The 27,221-nt window shown below is 71.6% G+C and overlaps 2 protein-coding genes across 5 annotated transcripts in view; one reads left to right on the top strand and one right to left on the bottom strand.

Annotated features, from left to right (window-relative positions):
• Window positions 1-2,634: 2,634 nt before the first annotated feature.
• Window positions 2,635-10,663, bottom strand: MAP1S (microtubule associated protein 1S). Its single transcript, XM_070058976.1, has 7 exons — window positions 10,506-10,663; window positions 9,564-9,665; window positions 8,710-8,792; window positions 7,817-7,957; window positions 5,160-7,467; window positions 3,075-3,310; window positions 2,635-2,845 (listed from the first exon to the last, which is right to left on the bottom strand). The coding sequence occupies exons 1-7, from the start codon at window positions 10,627-10,629 to the stop codon at window positions 2,690-2,692; spliced, it is 3,150 nt and encodes a 1,049-aa protein (XP_069915077.1). The 5' UTR covers window positions 10,630-10,663; the 3' UTR covers window positions 2,635-2,689.
• Window positions 10,664-14,123: 3,460 nt separating this feature from the next.
• Window positions 14,124-27,221, top strand: part of UNC13A (unc-13 homolog A) — a 37,867-nt gene continuing 24,769 nt past the window's right edge. For 3 of the 4 annotated variants that reach the window (XM_070058982.1, XM_070058981.1, XM_070058980.1), the window contains exons 1-9: window positions 14,124-14,308; window positions 20,390-20,419; window positions 20,662-20,761; window positions 22,020-22,137; window positions 22,951-23,074; window positions 23,537-23,610; window positions 23,954-24,008; window positions 24,563-24,598; window positions 24,992-25,199. In XM_070058982.1, coding sequence (XP_069915083.1) covers window positions 14,287-14,308; window positions 20,390-20,419; window positions 20,662-20,761; window positions 22,020-22,137; window positions 22,951-23,074; window positions 23,537-23,610; window positions 23,954-24,008; window positions 24,563-24,598; window positions 24,992-25,199 — 767 coding nt within the window. In that variant the 5' untranslated portion in view covers window positions 14,124-14,286. The remainder of the gene's footprint in view (window positions 14,309-20,389; window positions 20,420-20,661; window positions 20,762-22,019; window positions 22,138-22,950; window positions 23,075-23,536; window positions 23,611-23,953; window positions 24,009-24,562; window positions 24,599-24,991; window positions 25,200-27,221) is intronic. The other variant, XM_070058983.1, reaches the window with a different exon arrangement.

Genomic DNA, 27,221 nt, shown 5'->3' with positions numbered 1-27,221 from the left:
GGACTCCAGAGCCACAGCCCTGGGCCCTGTCCTCACCCCTCCACCGCCTCCAGGGAGCCCTTCGTGCGCCGCCCACCGCCCCTGCCTTCACCCCTCCGTGGCCCCAGGGAGCCCCCTCTGCGCTGCCCACCGCCCCTTGGCAGGCTGGGCCCGGACAGTGACGGAAGCCCAGGCGAAGCCCAGGCTGAGGTTACCGGGCGAGGTCTCCCAGGCAGGGCCGGCGGCAGGTGCACCTGTGTCTAGAGCCCCTGGGGCCAAGCGGGGAGGGGGGGCGGCGACACAGTCCGCGGGCGCCCCCCTGGGAGGCGACACCACACACACACACACACACACACACACACACACACACACACACACACACACGGGGGGGGGGGATCCGGCGCGGCCGCAGCGAGGAAAGGCGTACGTGAGCGCCACCTGCTGGTGGGCAGAGCGATGTGTTCCAGGGTCTGCACCGGCAGGGCCGGGAGCGGTGTTAAAGGGGCGCGGAAGGCTTCCAAGCGCCCACCTGGATCCCTCCGCCCTCAGGTCTCCCCTCAGGCTCCCTCCCGGCTCCTCAGCCCTTTAAGGATCAAGCTTCCCGCCGCCGCCCCCGCGCAGCCGCATGGCCGCCCTCCGCCTCCTCTGGAAGTTTCAATAGCATCGGGCTCCTCTCGGTTCCTCTTCCAGTGCAGGCCGCTCCCCCCCCCCCCCCCAGCAGGCTCTTGCCGGCGGCCTGGTGGTGGCCGCCCGGCAGGTGCTGGGGATGGATGGAGGGAGGGCGGAGGTCGCGGCCAAGGTCGGGCGCGCACTGGGCTCCTGCACCTGCTCCAGGGCTCCCAGGTGCATCACGGCAGCGGAGATATTTTTAGTGCGAGTCCCAGCGGAGGGGGCAGAGGCTGGGCCAAGCAGCTGCTAAGAGGGACTTGGTGTGTGGGGGGAGACAGAGAGAGGAGGAGGGAGGGAGGGAGACGTGGGGGGGGGGAGGTCCCCTTTCTGCTAGCTCATTCCTGAAATGGCCGCAGCAGCCAGCGCGGGGCCAGGCCGCAGCCAGGAGCCAGGAGCTCCACCGGGTCTCCCATGCAGGTGCAGGGCCCAGGGACTTGGGCCGTCCTCCACTGCCTCCCCAGGCCACAGCAGAGCTGGGCCGGAAGGGGACCGAGCGGTGCGGCCAGGGGTGACAGGTGCTCCTGGGCCTCCTGGAGCGCTGCCCAGGCGCCTGCTCCGCGAGCTGGGGCGCCCCATGATGCCAACTAAGACGGCCAGGGGCGGGCGCTTGCGCAGCACGCGCACCCTGCGTGGGAGACCCGGGTGGGGCCCCCGGCTCCCGGAGCAGCCCTGGCGGCAACAGGCAGCCGCGGAGGACGCGGTGGGGGAGCGGCCACGCTCGGCTCCAGGACGGCCGGGCCTGCGTGGCCAGAGCGGAGGCGACCCCCAGGGGTCCCCGCAGGCCCCGGCCCCGGGCTCCTCCTAGCACCCGAGTCCCAGGCGGGCAGAAGCGAAGGTGGTGGCGAGGAACTGATGGCTAGAGCCGGGAGAGGGCGCTGGGGCCGAGGGCGGAGCCCACGGGATCCAGACCCCGCGCGGAGCCGTGCGGACCGGGCTGGAAGGCGTTCGGACAAGTCTACCGCTGACCGTGTCTCCAATTTTTAATACATTATCGGAGAGGGAGCTTGCAACAGCCAGGGCTGGGCCAGGCGGGGCCAGCAGCCAGGAGTCCCCTGGGCCGGCACTGCCACCTTCCAGGCCCTCAGCAGGGAGTGGGGCCCGGACTCCTCCCGACCTGACCGAGGCTGCCCAGCAGGGCCTTGACCACTGCGCCACACGGCCCGGCCCCCCAGCTCGGATTTTGATGAGGGGATCTGGCGCAGGCGCACCAGGAACCGGGAAGTGAAATCCGCGAGGGCGGGGCCTGGCCTTGATGGCTGCTAGGGGGGACCTGCTCCGGCCTGGGGGGGTGGGGGGGCGGTCCCGAGGCTTCTGACGGAGGGGCGGAGACCAGACAGACGGGGCAGCCACAGATGGGGCCCCGGGCCAGGGCCCAGCACCGTAGCGCAGCAAACTTCCCAAGATTTATTGGTTTGGGAGGCGGGTCTTGCATCCCTCAACGCCACAACAGCCAGGGCTGGGCCAGGCGCTCCATCCAGGCCCCCCACATGGGGGGACGGGACCCGGCGGGACCCTCCCCTCCCAGGGTTCGCACGTGGGGGAGCCGGGTGGGACGTGGAGCGGCCGGGACTCAAACCCGGCCGCTCCAGTCCCGGATGTGGGAGTCTGGGGAGGCACTGAGCCCGCTGCGCCCCCACAACGCTGGGTGGTTCCCCTGGGGTGCACCTGCCCCGTGGCCGTAACCCCCCCCAGACCCGCTCCCCCCACCTCTGGCTGCTCGCACTGGTCCACGCCCGGCTGACCCCTGCCCTGCGCCTTCGGGAGAGGACCCGGCCCTGCCCTGCGTCTCCGTCTCCCGTCTCCAGTGGAGCCTCTCCCGGCCCGGAACCCAGCTGGGCCGCCCCCTCCCAACGCCCTCTCGAACCCTCGTCTCAAGCAGGGTTTGGTCACCGCCAGGGGGCGCCGGCGGCCCCTCTGCTGTTGCAAGGCCCGGGGAGGAGGCCGCCGAGGCCTGGGGTCCCGCCGGAAGAAGCGTCCAGGCCGGGGTGGGGGTGCGCAGGGGCTTTATTTCCGGGGGCGGGGCTGCGGGGCGGGGGCGGGGCTAGAACTCGACCTTGCAGGCGGGGAAGGCCTCGTCCTGCATGGACACCATGCTGTTGCTGCCCAGCACCGTGACGCCCAGCGCCTGGTGCCGGCCGTGCGTGTCCTCGTACCAGCGGTGCATGGCCGCCGAGTCGAAGGTGGGGATCAGGGTCACCTGCGGGGGGGCAGTACACGGTCAGGGGCGCCCCCTCCCTCCAGGCCCCGCCCCCCGCCGGGAACGAGAAGTCCGCGCTTGACTGGCCCCTGTGAGCGTGCAGAGGCCAAGCAGAGGCGGGATGGAAGGAGCCCGACCCTCAGGGGTCCCCTCCGCCCGGAAGCCGCCTGTTCCCGCCCCACGAGGGCGTGGCCAGGAGCCAGGGGGCCCAGGGCGAGGCGGTGCGCACCTGCAGCTCGCGGTCCCACCGCTCCTTGCCGGCCAGCAGCGCGTCCAGCACGGCGCGCATCCCCTCCTCCCTGCGCTGGTCCTGGCCGCTGATGACGTAGCAGAGTGCGCGCACGCGCCGGAAGAACTCCTCGTCCACCAGGCGCGCGCCGCTCCCGCTGGGCAGGTAGGCCAGATCCAGGTAGACGGGGGAGCCGGGCGCGGCGGCTGAGCCTCCGGGCCGGCTGCCGGCGGGGCCTGAGGGCAGGAAGCGGGTCGGCGGTGAGCGAGGGCGCCCGGGGCTCCAGGCCCTCAGCGGGCTCGCAGACCACAATCCTTTAGTCAGTCTGCAATGCCAGGAGCTGCGCCTCGGGGGTCAGCCACAGGGTCAGCGAGAGCGAGAAGTCAATCAGGAAGGGCTACCTGGGGGAGGCTGCCTCCCGGAAGTGGACACTGCTGTGTGGCGTCCACTCGGGGGGGCGCGCCAGGCCCGGGGGTCATACGGACCAGGGAGCAGCCCAGCCCCCCCCATGCTGATGTGGAGCCGTGGCCTTGGCAGTCACAGGGGAAGACCCTAGGAGGTGCCGCCTCTCCACCCACGGACAAGGCCCTGAACTCCCGACCCCAGGCTGCAGCCCCCGCCCTGAGGCTGAAGAGGCCAAAGGAGGGGCCGGTGCCGGGGCTCAGCGGGTGAAGCAGCCGCCTGCCGTGTGGCATCCCACAGGGGCGCGGGTTCAAGTCCCAGCCGCTCCACTTCCGGTCCAGCTCTCTGCTGTGGCCTGGGAAACCAGTGGAAGATGGCCCAAGTGCTTGGGCCCCTGCACGTGGGAGACCGGGAAGAAACTCCTGGCTCCTGGCTCCAGCCTGGCACAGCTCTGGCTGTTCTGGCCATTTGGGGAGTGACCCAGCGGATGGAAGACCTCTCTCTCCCTCTCTGCATTGCAAATAAATTCTTAAAAAAATGCAAAAAGAGCGATAAAGGTTGGGGCAAGCAAGCAGGGCCTGCACGTGAGCCCACAGCGACACACAGACTCGGCCAACCCGGGGTGGCCCTGGTGACCGGAGCCTGGACTCGCCAGCGGCTCGGGGGCAAAACGGGGATTCACTGCCCAGGCTCCTGAGCCACGCATGGCCGGGCCGGAGCCAGCTGGGGGGGTGGGGTGGTGAACAAACACCCCCAGGCACAAACACGCTGAGCGGAGGAGACACCCCCGAACACCCGCATCCCGGGTGACCGACGCAGCGCGCCCTGACCCTGGCTGCGGGACGAGGAAGCGACCAGTACGGGGCCGGGGCTGGCGCCGGCATCCCACGTGGGCGCCGGCTCGAGTCTCGGCAGCTCCACTTCCGGGCCGCTCCCTGCTCAGTCCTGGGAAAGCAGTAGAAGATGGCCCGAGTGCTTGGGTCCCTGCACCTGCGCGGGAGACCCGGATGGAGCTCCTGGCTCCTGCCTGGTCCAATCCCAGCTCCTGTTTGGGTACCGAACCTCTCTATGCCTTGCAAAGAAAAGCCAGCGCGGGAGAAGATGCCGGAAGTCAATCAACACCTTAGTGAGCTGCCCCCCCCCCCCCCCCCCCGTGCGTCAGGGCCGCCGTTTAACTACACAAACAAACCACAGAACGACGAGGCCTAGCAAGACGCGGGGCGCCCGCAGACCCTGCCCAGCGCGGGCGGGAGCACGCAGCCCCGACGCTGAGTGACACCTGCTGCGGCCCCGCCCCCTGGGGCGGCACCCGCCTTACAGAGAAGGGGGCGCCGGCAGCCACGGGAGGACCAAGCCCAGGGCGGTGGGTGTAGCCGCCGCGTGGGGCGCCGGTCCGGTCCAGCCCGGCCCAGCCACCGGGCACCCGAGCCTCTGGGAGCTCGCGGGGCGAGGTTTCAAGCGCCTGCCACTCGCACGGGGACCGCTTGGGACGAGACCCGGAACACAGAAGACCGGACCGGGCCGGGGCCCCCACCCCCGGGACTCTGCCTCTCACCCACGCACAGATGGCCTGGCACCCACGGCAGCCGCCTGCACGCACGAAGTATACAGCCGCTTTCTGGGGCTAACGCCGCGAGAGGACCGACTCCGCGGACGTGGGGCCGCGGGAACGGAGGTACTCACCGGACGGGGCGCGGGTGGCCGTCTTGGGGGCCGAGGACTTCCTGGCCAGGGGTGCCCGGCCCCCCTTGTCGCTGGGCTCGCTGCGGGCGCTGAGCGGCCGCCCGGCGCGGTCCCCGGCCGCCAGCCCCTTGCTCTTGGCGCCGGTCGCGGGTGCGGCCTTGGGCGCGGCGGTGCGGGAGGCGGGCCGGGCCGGGGCTTTGCGTGCGCGGGCCGCGTCCTCCGGCGGCCGGGCCGACCTGGGCGGCAGCGTCTCGGGGTCCACCATGCAGAGGCTGGGCGGGTTGGGCAGCGGCAGCGGCACCTTGAGCGGCTCGGGCAGAGGGTCGCGGCGAGGGCCCGCCCCCAGGCCCTCCGTGTCCTCGTCCGAGTCGGCGGCGCCGGGGGCGGCGGGCAGGGGGTCCGAGTCGGACAGCGTGGGCAGGGACTCGCTGACCGACGTCGGCGGCGTCTCCTCGGCCCCGGGCGCGCCCGCCCGCTCCTGGGAGCGCGCGCTGCTGTCGTTGGAGCTGCCCGGGGAGGGCGCCAGCGGCACGGCCTTGCGGTGCTCGAACTCGCAGGGCGACACGAGGCACAGGTCCACGTCGTGCGGGGAGGCCGAGCGGCGCGCGCGGGGCCCGCGCAGCGGGAGGCTCAGCCCCGCCTCGCCCGGCGCGCTGGGTGGCGGCAGCGCCTGCTCGAAGGACACGGACAGCGACTCGTCCACCTCCGTGGAGTGCGGGGAGCCCACCTCGGCGGGCAGCGAGGGCGTGGTCAGCGTGGGCGTGGTCACGGTGGGCGAGGCGTCGGGCCCCGCCTCCCCGGGCCGCAGCGGGCTCAGCGACAGCCGCGCGCTGCCCTCGGCGGGGCTTGCGTGGGTCTCGGAGGGCGAGGGCGTGCGCGGCCGCGGGGAGCCCGCGCTCAAGGGCAGCTCCAGCGGCCTCTCCTCGGGGGCCGCGCTCAGCTCCAGCTCCAGGCTGCTGCTCTCCCGGCTGGGGGCGGCCGACGGCGGCGGGGCCGGGGAGGGGCAGGCCGGCGCGGGCGGGGGGCTGGTGGCCTCTCCGCCGCCTCCACCGCGGGCGCTGTGGGGTCCGTTCTGCAGCGGCTGGGGCGCGTGGGCGGCGCGGCGCGGCTTGGGGGCCGCCTGGGGCGTGGATTTCTTGAGGCCGGGCGCAGCGGCGGCGGCCCGGCGCACCTCCCGGGGCTGCGGCTGCGGCCTGGGGCCCGCGGCCTTCGGGTCCTTCTTGGCGTCGCGGGCGGGCCTGGCGTCCTTCTCCGCCCGGCGCGGGGCTGCCGCGGGGCGCTCCGGGCCGGGCCGGCCGTCGCGGGCGCCCAGGCTCTCCCTGCTGGCGGCGCGCGGCGGCCCGTCCAGGTCCTGCGGTGTCACCACGGGCTCGCGCAGGAAGCCCAGGTGCTGCAGGCGGCCCAGGCCGTCGAGCACGCGCGCGGGCGGCGTGCAGCCCGGGAAGAGCACGCGCACCAGCTTGTCGGCGGGCCCGGCCGGGTGCCACACGAGCAGGGCGCACACGGAGGCGGCGGCCGGCGCGGGCTCGGCGGCGGGCGGGTGCAGCACGTACAGGTCCAGGCGGCCCACGCCCATCTTCTCGAACAGCACCAGCGGCTTGGCGGGCAGCGGCCCCCGGCTCAGCGCCAGCGGCGTCACGCCCAGCTGCGCCAGCAGGCTCAGCGCCAGCTCCGCCTCGTCCACGCCGCCCACCAGGCGCGAGGCGGCGGCGCGCGCGTTCAGGAAGACCACGCCCAGCGCGGGCGAGATGAGGCGGCGCAGGCGGTCGTCCCAGGAGCCCGCCGCGCCGCCCGCCGCCGCCCCCTCGCGCCGCTCGGCCAGCTTGCGCCGCAGCAGGCTGTTGAGGCCGGGCAGGCTGTCGGCGCCCGCGTGCGTCACCAGCACGGCGTCCACGCGGTCCAGGTGGCGCACCAGCTTCCAGAAGGTGGCCTTGGGGTTCGAGCCGCCGTTCACCAGCACGGTGAAGCCGTTCACGGCGAAGAAGGCGGCGTCGCCCAGGCCGCCGGGGAAGACGTAGCAGCAGGGCCGCGCGAGCCGGAGGAAGCCCCCCGAGGACGGCGGCTCCAGCAGCTCGAAGGGGGACGGCGGCTCCAGCGACTCGGCCAGGTAGTCCAGGAACTCGCGCAGGCCCTCGGAGGCCGGCGGCGGCCCGGGCAGCGGCGGGTTGAGCAGCAGGCGCAGCCGCAGCGCCCCCTGGAGGCCCGGCAGCGCGGGGGCCAGCCGCACCCAGTCCCCGAAGGTCGGGCAGGTGACCGTGAGGGTGGCCGGGTCCGCAGGCGGCGGTGTGGAGGCCAGGATGTCTTGGATCTGCCGCGGGGGGGCGGGGTGGGCACTGAGAGCCAGGCCTCCTGGGGCTGCTCACCCTCCAACCAAAACCCAGCCCCGGCAGGCCCAGGAAACCCAGGTCCAGCCTCACCCAATACCTTCCTGCCCCAGGGCCTTTGCACCTGCTGCCCCCCCATTCCCAAGAGGAGCCTCCACACCCCTCCCCCACCATCCCTGCAGTGCCCACCCGGCCTGGGGGTCCAGGAGGGGTCCCACTGGGACCAGATTCGGGGCCCCATCCCACCCAGGCCTGGTCTCCAGCACAGCACGGGGTCCCCACACTGCCCTGAGCTGAGAGGGGTGGGGCCGGCGGGGCGGGGACGGGGCCTACCTCCTTGTCTTCCAGGACCTGGAGGAAATGGTGGGGCGAGAAGCCCCCAGTCTGCAGCAGCAGCTCCCCGGTCTCCTCCAGGCAGGGCCCGGCCAGCACCAGCAGCTTGTGCGGGGCGGGGTCCAGCAGCAGGTTCCGGAGCTGGTGGAGGGGGCGGGGCCGCTGAGGCACTTCTGGGGCGGGGCCTCCACGGAGGGAGCTCCCGGCCCGGCTCCCGGCCCGCACTCAGGCCCCGGGAGCTCCTGCTCATCTCACAGAGCCCCACCCCCTGCGGCCCAGCCCCGGCGCCGTGGGGGGGGTCTGAGTCTGGCGCTGTCTCTGCAGCCCAGGAGCGCGGGAGGGAGTCGAGGGAGCACGTCAATGGAAGGTTTTTTTTTTTCATGTTTGGAAGGCCCAATGACAGAGAGAGAGAGAAAGACAGACGGGGGGGGGGGGGAATCCTGCACCCACCGGGCCACTCCCCGAACGCCCCAGCAGCGGGGCGGGGCCAGGCCAAAGCAAGGAGCCAGGAGCTCCCTCCGGTCCGGGTCTCCCCAGGGGTGCAGGGCCCGGCACCGGCATCTCCTGCCGCCCCCAGGGCGTGCTAGCAGGGAGCTGGACCAGAACGGGGGCGGGGCCGGCACAGGCAACCACACGGGCACGGGTTCGAGTCCTGGCTGCTCCACTCCCCATCCAGCTCCCTGCTGTGGCCTGGGAGAACAGCAGAGGATGGCCCACGTGCTCGGGCCCCTGCCCCGAGCGCGGCCCGGGGCCCTGTGGTCTTCATCCTTCCACACAAGCGGGGCAACCCGAGCGCCCCCGCCCCCTGCCTGCCCAACGCACCCCCACCGCCACCCCGAGGCAGGAGGGGACAGATAGGGCTGGCGCGGCGTGAGCGCGGGCGCCCACCCTACCTCATCGCTCAGGGACTTGTCCGAGGGGTTCAGGAGCACCAGGGTGTCTAGGGCGTCCCCGCGGTGGTGCAGGCTGCGCTGGCCTGGGTGGGGGAGCGAGGGTCAGCGCCTGCGCGGAGGGACCGGCGCGCGGGGGACGCCAGGCCCTAGTCTGCACACAGCAGAGTGGGCGGGCCAGCACTGCGAGGGGCGGGGCAGTGCGAGGGGCGTGGCAAAGGGGCGGGGCGGCAGTGATGGGCGAGGTGGCGCAAGGGGATGCGTCAGCCCAAAGGGCGGGGCACCACAAAGGGGCGTGGCAAGGGTTGGGACAGGCCTAGGGGCGGAGCATGAGCCTGAACAGAGGGGTAGCGGAGTGGGCGGGCCAGTGGGTGGGGCAGCCCGAGGGTGGGCCAGCCCAGAGCCGCTGGTTTTGGGACCCCCGAGCCTGACCCAGCCCGGCGGAGGGTGGCTGGACAGGCAATGGCCGCGCCCTGGCCGCCGCTGCCCGTGTCAGTCACCCCACCCGGCACGGGCCCCACGCAGGCGGAGTCAGGAAGCCACGGCCTAGACAATGAGACCAGGGGACACTTCCTTCCCCTCGGCTCCGGCCGGGAGCTGACTCAACGGGTGCGTGGCCGGGGGCGCGGGCACAGGAACACGCAGGCGCTCAGCCCAGGCCAACCCGAATCCCCGGGGAGGCTCTCCTGGACTCCCCATCTATCGAGCGCCTACTGTACACTCAGGAAGGACGAGACCAGGGGGGACCTGCGCGCGCTGACCCCCGCCCCGCCACCCAGAAGCCGTCCCACTGCTGGGCCCGGGCCCCGCAGGCCCCAGCAGGCTCCCCCGGCGCGCGCGGGTGGGGGGCGCCTCACCTTTCACGATGCTGGAAAAGGTGGCCGAGTGCCGGGACACGAAGACCTTGAGCTCCTCATCCAGGCTGCGGACGCCGCCATTGGCGCCCCAGGACCGGATGCCTGGGGGGCGGGGGGGGCATATCCATGCGGGAGTTCAGCCCCAGGGCCGGCCCTTCCCCAGGAACGAGCCGCCCACCCCTCCCCCTGCACCTGCGCTGGGCCTGGCTGGGGGCACCGTCGGGACCAGGGACCGCCCAGCGCTTTACGGACAAGCAGGGGGTCAGCCCCGGACCCCACCCCTCCCCCACCCCGAGGGCTCAGCTCGGCGCCAGCTGTCGGCGCGGCCTCTCCACCTGTTTCCTGGGGCCGCCCCTCGGAGCGCTCCAGACCTTGAAGCCAGGTCCCCCCCACAGCAGCGCCGCAGCCTGGGAGCCCACGGGGGCCGCCTGGCTGCCCCCGCCCCTTGCCCAGGCACCCGGCCCGCGCCGAGGGCCGCACGGGAAACGAACGCCCTCGCGGTCCGACCCGCCGGTCCCGTCGTGCGCCTCGGCCGCAGGTGAACCCCACAGGTGCACCTGTGACTCACCTGCGCGGTGCCAAATCCCCGGGGCGCGCCGCTCCCGCCCACGCCCCAATTAGTAGCTCTGGGTGCAGCGGCACAAAGCGGGCCCCGGGGCGTCCGGCGCGGCCGCGCCTCCTGGGAGCCCCGCCCTCCGCCGGGACGCGACCCCCGCCCGGCCCAGCATCCCGCGCGGGGTGGGTGGGGGTGGGGGCAGGGGCGCGCGGGCCCCGCGGCCCAGGCCCGGGCGGCAGAGCCGGGGCCCGGACGCCTGACGGCGACCGGAGAAGGAGGCCCGGCGCCCCCGGAGCTCCCGCAGGGCCTCGGCCGCCCGCGCCGCGGACCCCACCCCCACGCCCGACCCCAGGCCCCGAGCGCGCGCGCCCCCGCGCCGGGCCGACCTCGCTCCAGCTCCTCCAGGACGTAGGCCAAGAGCCCCGGGGACCCGCACTCGCCGCCCACCACGAGCAGCAGCGAGCTGGGCGCCCCCGCCGCCGCGGGCCCGGCCGCCGCCGCCGCCGCCATCTTCGCGCCGCCGGGACGCAGGGAGCCGCGCCCCGGCCCCGCCCCCGGCCCCGCCCCTTAAAGGGGCCGCGCCGGAAGCGCCGAGACCCCTCCCGGAAGTCCCGCCCCGCGCGCGTGGGAGCCCCTCCCGGCCCTTTGGGGCCGCGCGGAGTGGGGAGGTGCGGCTATCGAAGGGGTCGGCGGACGTCGGGGTGTCGGCTCCGGGCCGCCTCCGAGCGGAGCATTCATTCATTCATTCATTCAGCAAGCCCTGGCCACATGCCAATCAAAATCCCTGCCCCTGGGAGACACAGCCGGTCACGGGCCCGGCCAAACCCAAGAGCTCCATCCGGGTCTCCCACGAGGGGGCAAGGCCCAAGGACTCGGGCCATCCTCCGCTGCTTTCCACAGCAGGGAGCTGGTTGGGAAGTGAAGCAGCCGGGACTCGAACTGGAATCCACAGGGGACGCGGGCGTCTCGACCGACCAGCTTCACGGCGGCGCCACCAGGGGGCGCTCCCGGCGCCCGCACCGAGCGCTGGGGAGGAGGGCGGAGCCGCAGCGCCGGCTGTCAGTCACGGGGCGGGGGCGGGGCCGGGCGCTGGGGTGGGGGTGGGCGTGGGCTCCAGGCTGCCCTGGCCGCCAGGGATGCAGGGCCGCCCGGCCGGCGACAGGAGGCGCCCGCGTCGCTCCGTCCACGCGCGGTCCAGGCAAATCCGATCACCCCCGAGTGTATGAAGCCCCCCGCCCCTCCCCGTCCGTCCGCGCCGGATTGGGGGGACAGGGCCCGACGTGGACGAACACCCAGGCTGTCCCCCAAGCCGGAGCAGGTGCGGCGGCGAGGTTCGCGGAGGCTGAGCGGCGCGCGGGGCGTGGACTCCAGGCTCTGCCATATATCATTCATTCATTCACTCATTCACTCAATCCTCCGGCGCCGGCAGCCGGTGGGGTCTCCGTCCTGGCCCCCAAGGAGCGGTCCGATGGCCCCAGCCCTGTGGAGTCAGGGCTGGTCTCAAGGGTGACTTGGGGCTTAGGGGCTTTGTCTGGGGAGCCCGGGAAGGTAGCCTGGACGAAGGGGCACGGAAGCTGGGGTTTGAGGAGTGCCTAGGAGTCCAGCAGGCAGTGGATGTCTTCATTCACTCAATAAACCCCCGAGCCAGTTTCCTCTGTGCTGATATCAACCCGGGCTCAGAGACAGAACACGGACAGACGCCGAGAGGGGCGGGGGTGGGGTGGAGGGCGAGGCGGGGTCCGGGGCGCCCCCAGAGCACAGGGAATCCGCTCTCGGTGTCTGTGGCTGCCGCCGGCGACGCTGGGACCCGGGCGAGCGCAGCTTCCATTCTGCCCCCCTATGGAGACGGCGCAGGTCCTGGGCGCTGCACCTGCGGGGGTACCCGGATGGCGCTCCCGTCCCCGCCGGGGCCCCCAGCGCCCTCTGCCGCAGTCGTAGACCCCAGGAGCGGGGCTCTCCGCCGTCTCCCTAGGACCCTAGGGTGCTTGTCTGACCCAGGCGGGGGTGGGGGGCTAGGGGTCTCCTGCCAGTCAGGGCTCGGAGGGGCTGGGGCAGATCGGGGGCCTGGAGTGACGCACAGACAGGCGGACAGACACGGACACACAGACACGGACTGACAGACGGACACGCACACGCACACGCGAGCCCCGCCGCTTCCCGGATCCCAGCCTCGCGCGCCCCCTGCTGGTCAGGCCTGGGACTGCGGATTCGGAACTCCGCCCCTCGCTTTCGGCCAGGCCAATCCTGCTCCTCTGCCTCCGGTATGTCCCGCCCAGGCCTCGTCCGCCGGACCAATCCAATCGCCCCCTTTCCCCTCTCGGGCCAATCCGGCCCCTTGGCGTCCTCGGTTTTTTGATCCCGCGCCCGGGGGCAGTGAGGTCTCCGGAGGCCGCTCTGGGCCGTCCTGTTGGCGAGGAACCCCGGGTGCCCCCAGGATCTCTGGCCACAGCCTCGGGCAGCCCCAGGACTTTTGCACCTGCGCTGCCCGCCGCTCCCGCCCCCGGGAGCCTTCCCCGCACCTGCTGGGGGGGCGTCCCTGGGAAAACGCCCCACTTGGCACTTAAAAAATGCTTATTGATTTCTTCTACTTAAAAGACAAAGTAGCAGAGACCCTCCCTCTGCTGGTTCACGCCCCAGTGCCAGCAGCAGCTGGGGGCGGGGCCCATCCGGGGCTCACGCATGAGTGGCAGGGCCCCGAGCACCCGCTGCCTCCCAGCGTGCGCATGCGCAGCAAGCTGGCGTCGGGATGCGGAGCCAGGACTCGAACCCGGGCCCCACAGCGTGTCAACGCGAGGCCAGCGCCCTCCCAGCCGCACCCGGGGCCCCCACGCCCCCCCCCCCGAGGACAAAGCCCAGGGGTTGCCGCGCGCACTGACGCGACCACATTGAGAGAGCGCCTGCTGTATACCACCTCGGCCCTCAATCCCTCGTGCTCACGCGGCCCAGCGCAGCTGCGGACACGGGGAGGGGGCGTCCGGGTGCACCTGCTGACACCCTAGGTGCTGTGCCCATCCCCTATCCCACCCTGCTCCGGCCTCAGGGCCTTTGCACCTGCTGTCGCTGACTTCCAAGCCCCCATTGCTTCTCCCCAAAAGCCCACAGCAGTCCCTGGGCTGGGCCAGGCCAGAGCCAGGAGCTCCATCCGGGTCTCCCAGGCAGGTGCAGGGGCCCGGGCTCTGGGGCCCTCACTGCTGCCCCCAGGGTGCGCATGCGCCGGGCACCACAGGCCCTCAGACATGGGCTGCGCACCCCCCATCGCCAGCCGGGGTGAGGACGGGGAGCCGGCCCTGGAGGCCATTGCTGCCGGGTGGGGGGCGCGAGGAGCGCGGGGAAGGCGCGCAGGGCCCCGCGCGGCTGTAGGGGAGCGGCCATCACCTCTCACTCACCCTGCGCTCAACCCGACCGGCAGCGGAGCCCCGCAGCCCCAGGATCCTCCCGGCTTCCGGATCCTAGGAGGGGCGGGTCTTGGTGTTCCCCCCATTCTGCAGACGGGGAAACTGACGCCCGGAGCAGCCGGGGGACCTGCCCAGCGCCCAGGATATCCAACAGCGGCCTCGCTCCCAGCGAATTCCCCGCACACCCTGCGTTTGTGTTGTCCCGCGCCGGGGGTCGGGGACCCCGTGGGGTTCGGCCCCTGGACTGTTTAAAGGCCCTGGCCGAACGTGGGGATCAGACTCGCAGGTGCACGTGCAGGGGTGGGGAGTCAGGGAAGACTTCCTGGAAGAGGGGGCGCTCAGATGTTGCCGGATGGATAGGAGTTCAGCAGTTCTATCCACGCACCCAGCGTGTGCGCAGCGACCCTCGGGCCGCTCGGGAGGGGACAGGGCAGGGCGCAGACACGGAGAGGCGGGGGCAGATACCAGACCCGGAGCCGGCGCGGGGCTCTGCAGCCGGGGAGCCCCCCCCCGCGCCCGCCTAGCTCTTTAACGCCCCCCCCCCGCGCCCGCAGCGCCCCCGCCCCTCCGGCGGCTCCGCCCGCCCGCGCGCCCCGCACCGCGTCAGGAGCTGTCCGCGCCGCCGGTGCTGAAGCAAGATGGCCGGCGGCCGGGCCCCGGCGTGAGCCCCGCGCTGCCGCCCCGCGATGACCCGGCCCAGTGGCCGCTGACCGCCCGCCCGAGCCGGCCCGGCCGCCCCAAGCCCGCCGGAGACCCCGGCCGCCCCGGCGACATGTCGCTGCTCTGCGTCGGAGGTGGGAGGCGCGGCCGCGGGTCGGGGTCCGCGTGGATGCGGCGGGGCGCTTGGAGGGGGGGAGATCCGCGTAGACGCGGCTCCGGCTTCGCAGCGGGGTGGGGGGTCCGTGTGGACGCGGCTGGCCGCGGAGGCCCGTGTGGACGCGGCGGGGCGGGAGGGTTCGATCGGGAAGCGGTCTGTGTAGACCGGGTGGTTGGGGAGGGGGCTCCGGTGGCGGCGGTTGGGCTGGGGGCTGCAGGGCATGCGCGGGAGGGGTCCCGAGGTTTGGGGGGGCTCGGCTGTCGGGTCAGCGCCCCCCAGCCAGGGCGGGAGGCCGAGGACCCCTCCCCACCCTCGGCCCAGCACCCTCGGCGGCTTGGGGTCTGGGGTCGCCTTTCCCCTTAACTCTCTGGCCTCGCGGTGGGGGCGGGGGGCTGGGGGCGGGGGCCGGCCGGGGCCTCCCCTCCCCGCCCGTGTCCACCCGGCCCGTCCTCGCCCGCTTGGGGCTGGAGGGGGGAGGTGGAGCTATTTTGGGGACAGAAACGGGGCCCACGCCCAAGCCCACGCTCGACGTTGGGGTGGGGGCAGGGAGGGAGGAGCGAGCGGGGCCCGACCCCCGCCATCGCCCCACGCAGGACCCGGGCATCCTGGGCACCGCAGCGAGACCTCAGGCTCCGGGAGACCTCGGGCGGCGGGGGTGCGGCAGACGCTCAACTCCTCGGTCTTAGGGACCCGGCCCCCCCACGGCTACTCGATTCCAGACGGCTGGGGTGGGGGAGGGGGCGCAGCCTGAGACCCCGGGCTCCGGGAGACCTCGGGCGGCGGGGATGTTAGCGCTGCCGGTGGGGCCCTGTGAGCCCCAGCAGCCGCCTGGACCCCCCGGGTGGGCAGGGCCGGGAGGGAGCCGGGCCCCGCCCCCGCCGCCCCTCCCCCCGCCGCCGCTCCATTCACAAACCCAGCCCCGCCCGCCCGCTCCCCGCCGCGCCTGGCCGGGCTGGCGTGGACGCGGGTGTTCTTAAAGGGGTAGACCCTCCTTCTTCCTTGGATGTGGGAAGGGGCCCTGAGGTGAAAGGTCAACGCATCCAGCCCCGGGTGTCCGGGCCTGTGGAGTTAGGGGGCCCCCAGACCCCCCAATCTAGGCCTCAGCAGGAGGCGGAGGTGGGGGTCCGGACCCCTGCTGACCCCTCCCCCACTTGCCTAGGACCCGAGCGGAGGGCGCTGGGGCCTGGGGTTCCCCCCACCGTAGGCGTCCTGGCTCCCTCCCGAGCCCCACAGCCCCCTCGCACCGTGCCCAGTGAGGCTTCCCAGCGAGTGGGGGGCGGGGCAGGATCTCGCCCTGGGCCGTGACGCAAGCAGGAGGCTCGGCTGCGGGGGCGGCGTGAGGGGGGGCGGAGGTTTCCAGAAACCTGGCCCTGACGCGGGCGGGAGTCGCCCGAGTGGGAGGAGCCGCTGGGAGGGGCCGGCTGGGGGCCGGGCTGGGCGCTGGACCCGGGGGACTGGGGGTGCTGGGGGCCGGGGGCTAGGGGCTGTGCTGGGGCGCTGGGGGGCTGGGGGGCTGAGGAGGGCTGGGGGCCTGGAGGCTGGGCTGGGGGGCTGGGTGCTGGAGCCTTGGGGCTGGGGGGCTGGAGGCTGGGCTGGGGGGCTGGGCTGGGCGTCCGGCTGGGGGCTGGGCTGGGGGGCTGGGGGCGCCTGTGGGGAAGGGCGCCGGGCCGAGCCCGGGCAGCCTGGCAGGAGGGGGAGGAGGCGCGTGGGCGGGGTGGGGCAGGAGTAAGGGCGGGGTTTCCGCGTGGGTCTGCCCCTCCCAGCCAGAAGCCCGCCCACGCGCGCAGGTTCCTACACACGCGGTCCAGATGGGTCCTCGAGCGCGCAGGGACGCTCCGCACACACCCCTGCCTGGGGCGGCCCACGCGGCGAGGTGCGCATGCGTGCACGCGGGCGTCCACCGCCGCCGCAGGCTGGACGGAGCCGCGTGGGTTTCCGCGTGGCCCCGACACCCAGGCCGCCGCAGGCTCCCCTCGCACCCTGACGTTCAGGCGTGCACGCAACGGGGTCGGCCACAGCAGAGCTGGACCGGAAGTGGAGCAGCCGGGACTCGAACCCGCTCTGATACAGGGCGCTGGTGGTGGCTTTGCCCACTGGGCCACGGTCGGTCCTGTCCCCACCCCCCAAGCCTTAATCCACTTCCCCATGTGCATGGCTTGAGCACTTCCTGCATACCAGGCCCTGGGAATCCACAGCCCCTGAGGGGATAGAGTGGGAGGTTCGGGGAAGGGCAGCTGGACGGAGCCCTCCTCCGGGAAGCCTGCCTTGACTTCCCCCGCCCCACTTGCTGCGTTTCAGAGCTGAGCAGAAGGGGCGAGCGCCATGGGTGCAGGGGGCACGGCGGGGTCCATGGCGGGGGCTCGCTTCCCGACCTCCCATCTTCCTTCAGACTGTCGTTGGCCCCACCCAGCACGGTTGACCCCTGCCCCTGCCCCAGGAGGTCTCACAGGTCGTCTGCCCGTCCGCTCGGGGTCAGTCAGTGCCCCTGCCCCCTCCCCCGTGTCGGCCTTTCTCGCCGGAGATGCCCTCGCCCGTGGCTCATCTTCAGCTGCAGGCTCGCCCGCTGCCCAACGCGTTCACTTCCCCTCCACACCTGGGCTTGAACCCCTAAACCCGCCACCTCCAGTTTCCCCCGCGTTCCCTGCTCATGCCCATCTGTAGAATGGGCACGTTCGCCCGGCTCCAAGCAGCCCCTGCTCCTGTTCAGTCCGGCGCGGCGTGTGTCAGGGACTCGGCCCCCGGTCCGTCTTGGGGGGCTCTGGGGTTCCCTCTCCCGCCGCCAACACCACAGGAAACCAGGGCCCGGGAATCCAGTTCTGGACTCTGTGTGCCGCACACCGCCCCCGTGGCGAGGGCGGAGACGCAGAGGGACTGGGTGGGGGGAGGGAGACGCTGCCCATCTGCTGGTTCCTCCCCAGTGCCCAAATGGTCCCTGGCTGGGCAGGACAGGGGCCTCCCCCGCCGCGACCGCCATCCCGGTGCCCCACGTGGCTGCCTCCCCGGGATGCGCATTAGCAAGACTGGGACTCGAACCCAGGCCCTCCAAGGAGGGGCCACGCTGCGAGTTGGCGCATGCTCCTTCCGGCCCCTGGACCACGTGGAGCAGGGGCGCGCTCCGAGGCTCCGAGGAGTCCCCGGGCGGGGAGAAGCCTCTCCCCAGCTCCTCGCCCCCACCAGGCAGGTCCTGGCCCAGCGCCCCCCAGGCCAGGGTCCCCCGCAGTGGGAATCTTGGAACCAAAGCTGGGGCACCCTCAGCACCCGGAGAGGTCATTCCCCGGATGCAGAAGCTGAGCCCCGCCCCCCAGCGCGACGCCTGCCCCAGCCTCCCCGCCCGCCCCTGCCCCCTCTGCCGCTGGCTGCCTGCACCCACCAGGCCTGGAGCCCTCGCGGGACGAAGAGGGGACACCGGCGGCCCTGTGCCCTGGGTGCGCGTGGGACCCTACACCAGACCCCGCGTGGGGCCGAGGGAGGGGGCGGGAGGCGACGGCAGGCTGACCACGCACTGGCCCTTGGGAGGGGACCGGGATGACCCCTGGCCGCTCTCCCTCCGGGCTCCTACCCATGGGTCCACCCCAGCCCAGCCCCGCCCCGCCCCTTCCTGACCCCGCCCCCGGCCCGTGGTCCCTGTCCGTCTCCTGCCCTGGCCCGTCCCCTGGGCCGCGTGTCCACGTGGGGAGGGAGCTCAGACAACCGCGGGATAAGGGGCTGGGGGGGTGGGGACTCAGCTAAGAGCCGGAGGGGGCTGGAGGGGAAGGGGTGCTGGCTGGGGCCGGGTCTGCATCCAGGGGAGGGGACTTGGGGCAGTGAGGATGGAGGAGGCCTGGAAAAGTGGGAGGGGCCACCGCTGGGGGGTCACACAGCACTAGCCGGCCGCGTTTCCCCCCCCACCAGCCCCCACCTTGGAGCCCCGCTCAGGGCTGCGCCTTCAGAGCCGGACCACGCGCAGCCAACCTGATGCCTGGATCACCACAGCCGAAGCTCAGACCTTTAAGGCTGCTGCCCACGGGGTCACCCATGTGAGGGGCAGACAGGACACAGACAGGACACAGACAGGGCACAGACAGGACACAGACAGGACACAGACAGGGCACAGATAGGACACAGAGAGGACGCAGACAGCACACAGACAGGACACAGACAGAGCACAGACAGGGCACAGACAGGACACAGACAGGGCATAGAGAGGACACAGGACACAGACAGGGCACAGACAGGGCACAGACAGGGCAGACACAGGACACAGACAGGACACAGAGCACAGACAGGACACAGACAGGGCTCAGATAGGACACAGACAGGGCACAGACAGGACACAGGGCACAGACAGGACACAGACAGGGCACAGGGCACAGACAGGACACAGACAGGACACAAGACACAGACAGGGCAGACACAGGGCACAGACAGGGCACAGGACACAGACAGGACACAGACACAGGACACAGAGCACAGACAGGGCACAAGACACAGACAGGACACAGACAGGGCACAGGGCACAGACAGGACACAGGACACAGACAGGACACACAGACAGGACACAGAGCACAGACAGGACACAGGGCACAGGGCACAGGACAGGGCACAGGACACAGAGAGGACACAGACAGGACACAGACAGGGCACAGATAGGACACAGAAAGGACACAGACAGGGCACAGACAGGACACAAGACACAGACAGGACACAGGACACAGACAGGGCACAGACAGGACACAGACAGAGCACAGACAGGGCACAGACAGGACACAGACAGGGCATAGAGAGGACACAGGACACAGACAGGGCACAGACAGGGCACAGACAGGGCACAGACAGGACACAGGGCACAAACAGGGCACAGATAGGGCACAGACAGGGCACAGGACACAGACAGGGCACACGGCCTCTGCTTTGCGCCCACCTCACTGCCCTGGGTGACATCAAATAGCACCGGTGGGGGCATTGGCACAAGCAGGTTAAGCTCCTTCCCCTGCCCGCCTGCTCATGTGCCCCATCCCCTGTCAGCGCGCTGGTTCGAGTCCCGGCCCCGGCTCCTGGGCACGTGCACCCTGGGAGGCGCAGGTACCGGCTCCTCTGCCCACGCGGGGACCCATGTGGAGCTCCTGGCCTAGCCCCCGCCATTGCAGCCATTTTGGGGGTGACCCAGCCGATGGCAGCTCTGTCCCTGGCCCCTGCCCCCGTACCCCGCATTTGCATTTCTGTGGATTTTTTTGAAGACCCCCCCAATCATCTTTTGGCTGTGGTGCCTTTGTCAAATGTGCACGCGGAGAGGAGGGGCGGGGGGCCCGGAACAGGTGCGGGGGTGGGGGCAGGGCTAGAGCAAGTTCAGGGGCTGGCGCCGGCGGGGGGGGGTGCTTGCCGGGAGCAGGTGCAGGGGATGGGGCATGGGCGGGGCGGGGCGGGGGCGAGGCCAGGAGCAGGGAGTGGGGCTTGGTCGAGGCGGGGGCGGGGCCGGGACCAGGTGTGGGGGCGTGGGAGGGGCCTGGGGCATGTCGGGGGTGTGGGCGGGGCCGAGAGCAGGTGCAGGGGGCGGGGCGTGGGCGAGGCGGGAGTGCGAGGCGCGGCGCAGGGTGGTGGATCGCGGGGTGGGGGCTCTGAGGCCCAAGGCTCAGCCCTGGGGCCCTGGCAAGTATTCGGGTTCACCTCCCCGCCTCGGAGTGCCCTCCGGCCGCCCTGGGGACCCTAGGTGGGACGGACTCAGACCTTCAAGGACCGCGTCTCCTCCCCCTGACAGGGGACCACGGGAGAGCGTCTCTCTTCCTCCTCGATGCTCCTCTTCCTCCTCCCTCGGGGGCGATCCTGAGGACTCCCTGGAGGAGGCCCAGGACTCCTGCTGAATGGGGGGGGGGCTCGGCGGGCGGGGCAGCATCCCACCCCCTCCTGCCCCGGGGCTCGCTGTCTGATGGCCTGTGTCTCTCTCTCCCCTCCTCTCTGCCTCCGCCCCTCTCCCTGTCCTGTTGTTTCTGTCTCTCCCGGGGGTCTCGCGCCCCCTCTCCTGTCCGGATGTCGGGGTCTCCGTCTCCCTCCCGCCTGCTCCCTTCCCTGCCTCTGTCCACAGTCAAAAAAGCCAAGTTTGACGGTGCCCAAGGTGAGTGCCGTCTCCTGTCCTGCGCTGTCCATCTGTCCGTCTGTCGGGGAGGCTGGGGGCGGGCCTGAGCGGAGACTGACAGCTGGCCGCTGCACCTGCTGCGCGGGGGGCGGGGCCAACGGGGATCCAGATCGCCCTGAGCCAGGGTTCCCGCGGGGCCGGGTCGGAGCTGCCCAGGGCGGCCCGGATGTGCAGGAGCCCCATCCCCAGGCCCGGCGCTGACCCCGCTCTCCCGGCCGCAGAGAAGTTCAACACCTACGTGACGCTCAAGGTGCAGAATGTGAAGAGCACGACCGTGGCGGTGCGCGGGAGCCAGCCCAGCTGGGAGCAGGACTTCATGTTGTGAGCGCCCGCCCCGCCCAGGCCCCGCCCAGCCCTGCCTCCTGTGCCCTCCACCCCCCACGATCTCTGCTCAGGGCAGCCAGGGGCCTAATTTAAAACCTGCAGTCCTAGTCCACTGCTCCCGGCCCAGGCCTGGCTGCGGCTCCTGGACCTCGGACAGTGGCCAGAGCCCTCCGTACGCCCCCACGCGCCTGCTCGCCTGGGGCCCCCTCGCCTCCTGCGCGCACCCAGCTTGAACCCGCCCCAGGAATCCCGCACACCCCAGCTGGCTCCTCCCCAGGGAAGCCCACCCTGACTGCTGGCCCCAAGCTGTGATTTTTTTTTAAAGATTTATTTATGGCCGGCGCCGCGGCTCACTAGGCTAATCCTCCACCTTGCGGCGCCGGCACACAGGGTTCTAGTCCCGGTCGGGGCGCTGGATTCTGTCCCGGTTGCCCCTCTTCCAGGCCAGCTCTCTGCTGTGGCCAGGGAGTGCAGTGGAGGATGGCCCAAGTCCTTGGGCCCTGCACCCCATGGGAGACCAGGAGAAGCACCTGGCTCCTGCCATCGGATCAGCACGGTGTGCCGGCCGCAGTGCGCTGGCCGTGGCGGCCATTGGAGGGTGAACCAACGGCAAAGGAAGACCTTTCTCTCTGTCTCTCTCTCTCACTGTCCACTCTGCCTGTCAAAAAAAAATAAAATAAAATAAAAAAAGATTTATTTATTTGAGAGGCAGAGTTAGAGAGAGAGACAGGCAGAGCCTCCTTCCGCTGGTTCACTCCCCAGATGGCCGAAACGGCCGGAGCTGAGCTGATCCGAAGCTAGGAGCCAGGAGCTCCATCCGGGTCTCCCACGTGGGTGCAGGGGTCCAGGGACTTGGGCCATCTTCCACTGCTTTCCCAGGCTACAGCAGAGAGCTGGATGGGAAGTGGAGCAGCCAGGACTCGAACCGGCTCCCCTGTGGGACACGGGCACTGCAGGTGGCAGCTTCACCACCAGGCCCCAGCGCCAGCCGCTGCTGTGGGTCTCTGTGTTCTGAGTTCGCCCACGCGCAGGGTCTCCCGCTCCCCAGGCCCCCACCTGGGCGTCATTCCAGTGAGAAGCCAGCAGGGGGAGTGCTTGAGCCGCGGGCGCGCCTGGTGGCCCTGCTGGGGTGTTGGGGCCCCTTCCCGGCCCGCCCAGCAGGGGGAGGCGCCCGCCGCGCTCTGCTGTCCTGGGGACTGGGCTGACCTCTGAGCCTCCGTCCCCTCCCCGGGGGGGACCTCCCCTCTCCCCACAGCGAGATCAACCGGCTGGACCTGGGGCTGACGGTGGAGGTGTGGAACAAGGGCCTCATCTGGGACACCATGGTGGGCACCGTGTGGATCCCGCTGCGCACCATCCGCCAGTCCAATGAGGTGGGCACAGGGCCCGGGGGCTCCTGGCCTACACCCTGCGTTCCGCTCAAGGAGCAAGGACTCACATCTGGTCAAGGGCCCCATCGGCAAGTCGCTCCTGGGGGCCGAAACATACATACGTGGTCCCCCTCCAGCTGCAAGGCACTAGGGACACGCGGCCGGAGCTAGGCAGCCCTGGACCCAGCTCCGACATGTTACGGCCCCAGGAGGAGTAAGGGGCCACGTATCGTGGGTCCCAGCTGGGCAGCAGGTGCTGGACCAGAACCTGTCAGTCACCTCCCCGCCCCCACAGCCCAGTCCCTGGGCCTCGGCCCTCCAAGCCCTCCTCACCTCGGTGGGATCCCCCTTGTGAGACCCTGCGCACACCTGGCCCCCTTGGCCACACCCCCAGTGCACCCTCTGTGGCCCCTCCTCCAGGAAGCCCTCCAAGCTCCCCCCTGGGTCCTCCAGCCCTCCCCCTGGCCTGGCCTGGACCTCCCAGGCCTGGGGTTGCCTGTGTCCACTCTTGCTCCTCCCGGCTCAGGGCGCACAGAGGAAGGAGGTGTGACAGTCCATGCGAAGCCTTCGGGGACCCCGGGTTCCTGGTACCCTAAGAGACGGAGATGCCAGGGGTCAGAGTGGCCCCGTCTGCTCAGTGCCTCGCTGGCCCTGAACTGGGAGAGGGGGGTCCTCCCTGCACAGTGGGAGGAGCCAGGCTCCCCCACCCCCTCCTCTGAGGTGGGCGTGGCCATGCCGGGCTGGGGCCCCTGGGACTGAGTCGTGACCTGGGCCGCCAGGTGCAGCAGGTGCACCACCCCCCACCGTGTCCCGCAGGAGGGCCCCGGGGAGTGGCTGACGCTCGACTCCCAGGTCATCATGGCCGACAGCGAGATCTGCGGCACCAAGGACCCCACCTTCCACCGCATCCTGCTGGACACGCGCTTCGAGCTGCCCCTGGGTCAGTGCCTGAGGCGCGGGAGCCCCGCCTCTCGGCTCACCTGCCCCTCTAGGGGGGCGCCCGGGGTGGGGTGGGGGCTTGGGGTGAGCACCAGAGCTGGGCCAGGTTGGAGGGCGGGGCCAGGACAGACAGGGGGCGGAGACTCAGCCGGCGTGGGGCCAGGCCTGGGGGCAGGATCAGGGCTCCTCCAACGTGTGGTCAAGATTGGGGTCGGAGCCAGTGCTCAGTCGGGGTGGAGCCAGGCCTGGGGGCGGGGCCGAGGACTCAGCTGGGGCAGGGCCAGGCCTGGGTGGGGGCAGAGCCAGGCTGGGGGCTTGGCCAGGAGCTCAGTAGGGGCGGGGCCAGGCCGGGGTTGGAGCCGGGGTGGGGCCAGGCTGGGGCGGGACTCAGCTAGGGCGGGGCTTGGCTAGGGCGGGGCCTGGGCGGGGGCGGGGCCGGGCTCACTGGTCACTCTGCCTGCAGACATCCCGGAGGAGGAGGCGCGCTACTGGGCCAAGAAGCTGGAGCAGCTGAACGCCATGCGCGACCAGGACGAGGTGGGCGCTGGCGGCTGGGCCGGGATCCGCCGGGTCTTCCCGCCCCCTCCACTCGCTGGCCCTGGTCCCGACTCGGCTCCGTGTCACCCTCTGCGGGCTCCCAGCTCCGGCCACTGCGGCTCCTGGGCCCTCACCCGCTGCTTCCCCAGGCCACAGCAGGGCGCTGGGTCGGAAGTGGGGCAGCTGGGACTCGAACCGGCGCCCACCGGGGGTGCCGGGGCCCGTGACACCGGGCCTACCGGCTGCACCTGCACCCTTGTCCAGAGGGGAGGCTGGGACAGGCCCGGGGGCCAGGAAGCCCCCAGCCTCCCGGCCGCCCCGCGACAGGCGCCCTCTCCCGCAGTATTCGTTCTCGGACGAGCAGGATAAGCCGCTGCCAGCGCCCAGCAACCAGTGCTGTGAGTGTGCGGGGCCCCGCCCCCTGGCCCCGCCCCCACAGCAACTCGGGGGTGACACGTGGTCCCTGGAGGGGCTCCCGCGCCCCCTCCCTAGCGCACAGGGCCATGGGGGGGGGGAGACCCGGGCAGGTGCACTGGAGCCAGCGCGCCCGGGCCCAGTGTCGGCGCCGGGCAGAGTCCCTGGGCTGCCGCGGGCACTGGCCACGGGGAGTGGGTCCTCCCCGCGGCCCCTGCCTCCCACGCTGTGCGCCTTCGGGCTGCTGGCCGCCCCTCGCTGGGTCCCCGGCGGAGGCTGGAGGCTGAGCGCTCCTAGGCTGGGGGGGCGCTGGCCTCGGACCCCGAAGTCAGAAATCCACGCACCCACGCCCCGCACCCTGTGTGTCCACCCCGAGGCGCCTTGTGGCCTCACGGGAAATCGGGAATTCCCCCCCCCCCCGTCATCCTCCCATGAGCTGAGCGAAGGGTCAGGGTGGAGGGGAGGGACTCGCGGCTGGGGGAGGGGCGCCCCTACGCCCCGCCCCGCTGTTCACCGCCCCTGCCCCTTCCCTCCCCAGGCAACTGGAATTACTTCGGCTGGGGCGAGCAGCAGAGTAAGTTAGGCTCGGGGGTCTCGGCGCCAGCCCCACCCCGCGGGAGCCGGGGGCGGGGCCGGGGCGGGGCTAGTCCTTCAGCTCGGGTGGGGGTGTGGCTCTGCCTCTGGGGCCAGGCTGAGGGCTCAGCAGGCTTCGCGACCCCTCCTCGGCCCCCTCCCCATCCTCACCCCGCCCCTCCCCGTCCTCACCCCGCCCCTCCCCATCCTCACCCCGCCCCTCCCTGTCCTCACCCCGCCCCTCCCCATCCTCACCCCGCCCCTCCCCATCCTCACCCCGCCCCTCCCCGTCCTCACCCCGCCCCTCCCCATCCTCACCCCGCCCCTCCCCGTCCTCACCCCGCCCCTCCCTGTCCTCACCCCGCCCCTCCCCATCCTCACCCCGCCCCCCCAGACGACGACCCCGACAGCGCCGTGGACGACCGCGACAGCGACTATCGCAGCGAGACGAGCAACAGCATGCCGCCGCCCTACTACACCACGTCGCAGCCCAACGCCTCGGTGCACCAGTACGCCGTGCGCCCGCCGCCCCTGGGCTCGCGCGAGTCCTACAGCGACTCGGTGCCCAGCTACGACGACTTCTCCGAGCCGCGGGCGCTCAGGTAGCGGCGGCCCCGCCTCCCGCCGTGGGCGTGGCCCGGGCGGCCTCCCGGTGGGCGTGGCCTATAGTGTGGGCGTGGACCCGCACCCCATGGGCCCTGGTCTTACAATGTGGGTGTGGCCTCCCTGCCCGGTGGGCGTGGTGTCCTCCAGGTGGGCATGGCCTCCGCCGTTCTCGCCCGCACAACCGGGCCACGGTGAGTCAGGGGCGGCCACAGGTTTACCCGGCGACCGTCTCCACTCCCTTGAATCCAGGTCCTCTGGCCCTTGTGGGCCAGGCACTGCCCGGCGCTGGGTTGCTCCGTGAGCCTGGAGTCTGCTCCGGCCCCCCGCCCCCGCCCGCCCTGGCCGGATGGGCAGGTTGGACACTGAGCAACGCGGTGTTAGGCAGGCCGAGTGTTCGGAAGGCACCGGGCGGTGTCCCGCAGGGCCCACAGGGGAACAGGTGGCGTCTGGAATGGGCTCCGTGTGGCCGAACCGTCGCCCAGAGAGGGCAGGGCGTGGCCACCGCGAGGACGAGCGTTAGCAGGTGTCCAGCAGGGGGCGCTGTGGTGCTGGCGGTAGCGCGGACGCTGGGTGATTGACGTGTGTGGGGCCTCCCCGGGAGTCTGCCCGCGCTGACATTTCCCGGGAAGGAGTGGGGGGTAGGAAGCAGGCCCTCAGCTGACCCTGGGCCGTGGCCATGGGTGAGGGAGACTGCCCAGGCTGCCCGGCACTGGACATTCTGGGGGAGACAGGCCAGACACGGACACTCTTCTCCCGCTCCGTGGGGCTCAGCTGGCGGGAGGCCTGCAGAGGGCTTCCTGGAGGAGGGTGCATGGAAGCCCACCAACGAGGCCTCCCCAGAGGGAAAGCGAGTTCCAGCGTGAGGCTGGAGGGCTGGATGGCACCGGGTCATGCAGGAAGGGCCTGGAGGGGGCGAGGACCGAGGAGCCTGGTGGAGGCCCCGACTGGATCAGGTCCCCAAGTCTTGGAGACCACCTAGTCTCAGGTCCAAGCTCAGGGAAGCAGGCCCCGCCCAGCCCGGGGGGGCCGGTGACACGGCCGGTGTGCACTCTGAATTTTCACCGGCAGGGGGAGCTCTGGTCCCTTCCTGCCTCCCAGCTGTTCCTAGGGGCAGCCCAGGATCAGAGGGAGACCTCCGCACGCCCCCCACCCCCGCCGGTCCCTACAACATCCTGGCGGCCAGGGGACCGAGTCACAGCCTGGAGAGGGTTTTTTTTTTTTTTTATTTGAGAGGCAGAGTTATAGAGAGAGAGGGGGAGAGAGAGAGAGAGGTCTTCCATCCGCTGGTTCCCTGACCAAATGCTCTCAATGACCGGAGCTGAGCTGATCTGAAGCCAGGAACCAGGAGCTGCTTCTGGGTCTCCCACGTGGGTGCAGGGCCCCAAGCGCTTCGGCCATCTTCTACTGCTTTCCCAGGCCACAGCAGAGAGCTGGATGGGAAGTGGAGCAGCCGGGACTCCAACCGGCATCCGTATGGGATGCCGGCACTGCAGGCGGGGGCTTTACCCGCTACACCTCGCGGCCCCAGACGGGTGGTATTTTTAAGAGCGGCGGTGATCCAGGCCAGCTCTCTGCTATGGCCAGGGAGTGCAGTAGAGGATGGCCCAGGTGCTTGGGCCCTGCATCCCATGGGAGACCAGGAAAAGCACCTGGATCCTGGCTCCTGCCATCGGATCAGCGCGGTGCGCCGGCTGCAGCGGCGGCCATTGGAGGGTGAACCAACGGCAAAGGAAGACCTTTCTCTCTCTGTCTCTCTCTCTCACTGTCCACTCTGCCTGTCAAAAAAAAAAAAAAAGAGCGGCGGTGATAATGTTGGTTGAGTGGCTGGAGGGTGGCCCCGGCTCATCCTGTCCGTGCTTGGGGGCGGGGCCTGAGCTGGTCGGGGAGTGCAGGAGACCCCCGAAGACATGACAAAGCCTGTGTGGAGTTGGGCAGGTGAAGCAGGTGCAAAGGCCCGGGGGTGGGCTCTGGGGGAGCGGCGAGGACGCTGGAGGGGTGGGGTGAGGGCAGGTGCGGTG

The sequence above is a fragment of the Oryctolagus cuniculus genome, chromosome 16, assembly GCF_964237555.1.
Source record: "Oryctolagus cuniculus chromosome 16, mOryCun1.1, whole genome shotgun sequence".
NCBI lineage: Eukaryota > Metazoa > Chordata > Mammalia > Lagomorpha > Leporidae > Oryctolagus > Oryctolagus cuniculus.
This window is presented reverse-complemented; position numbering and strand designations above follow the sequence as displayed.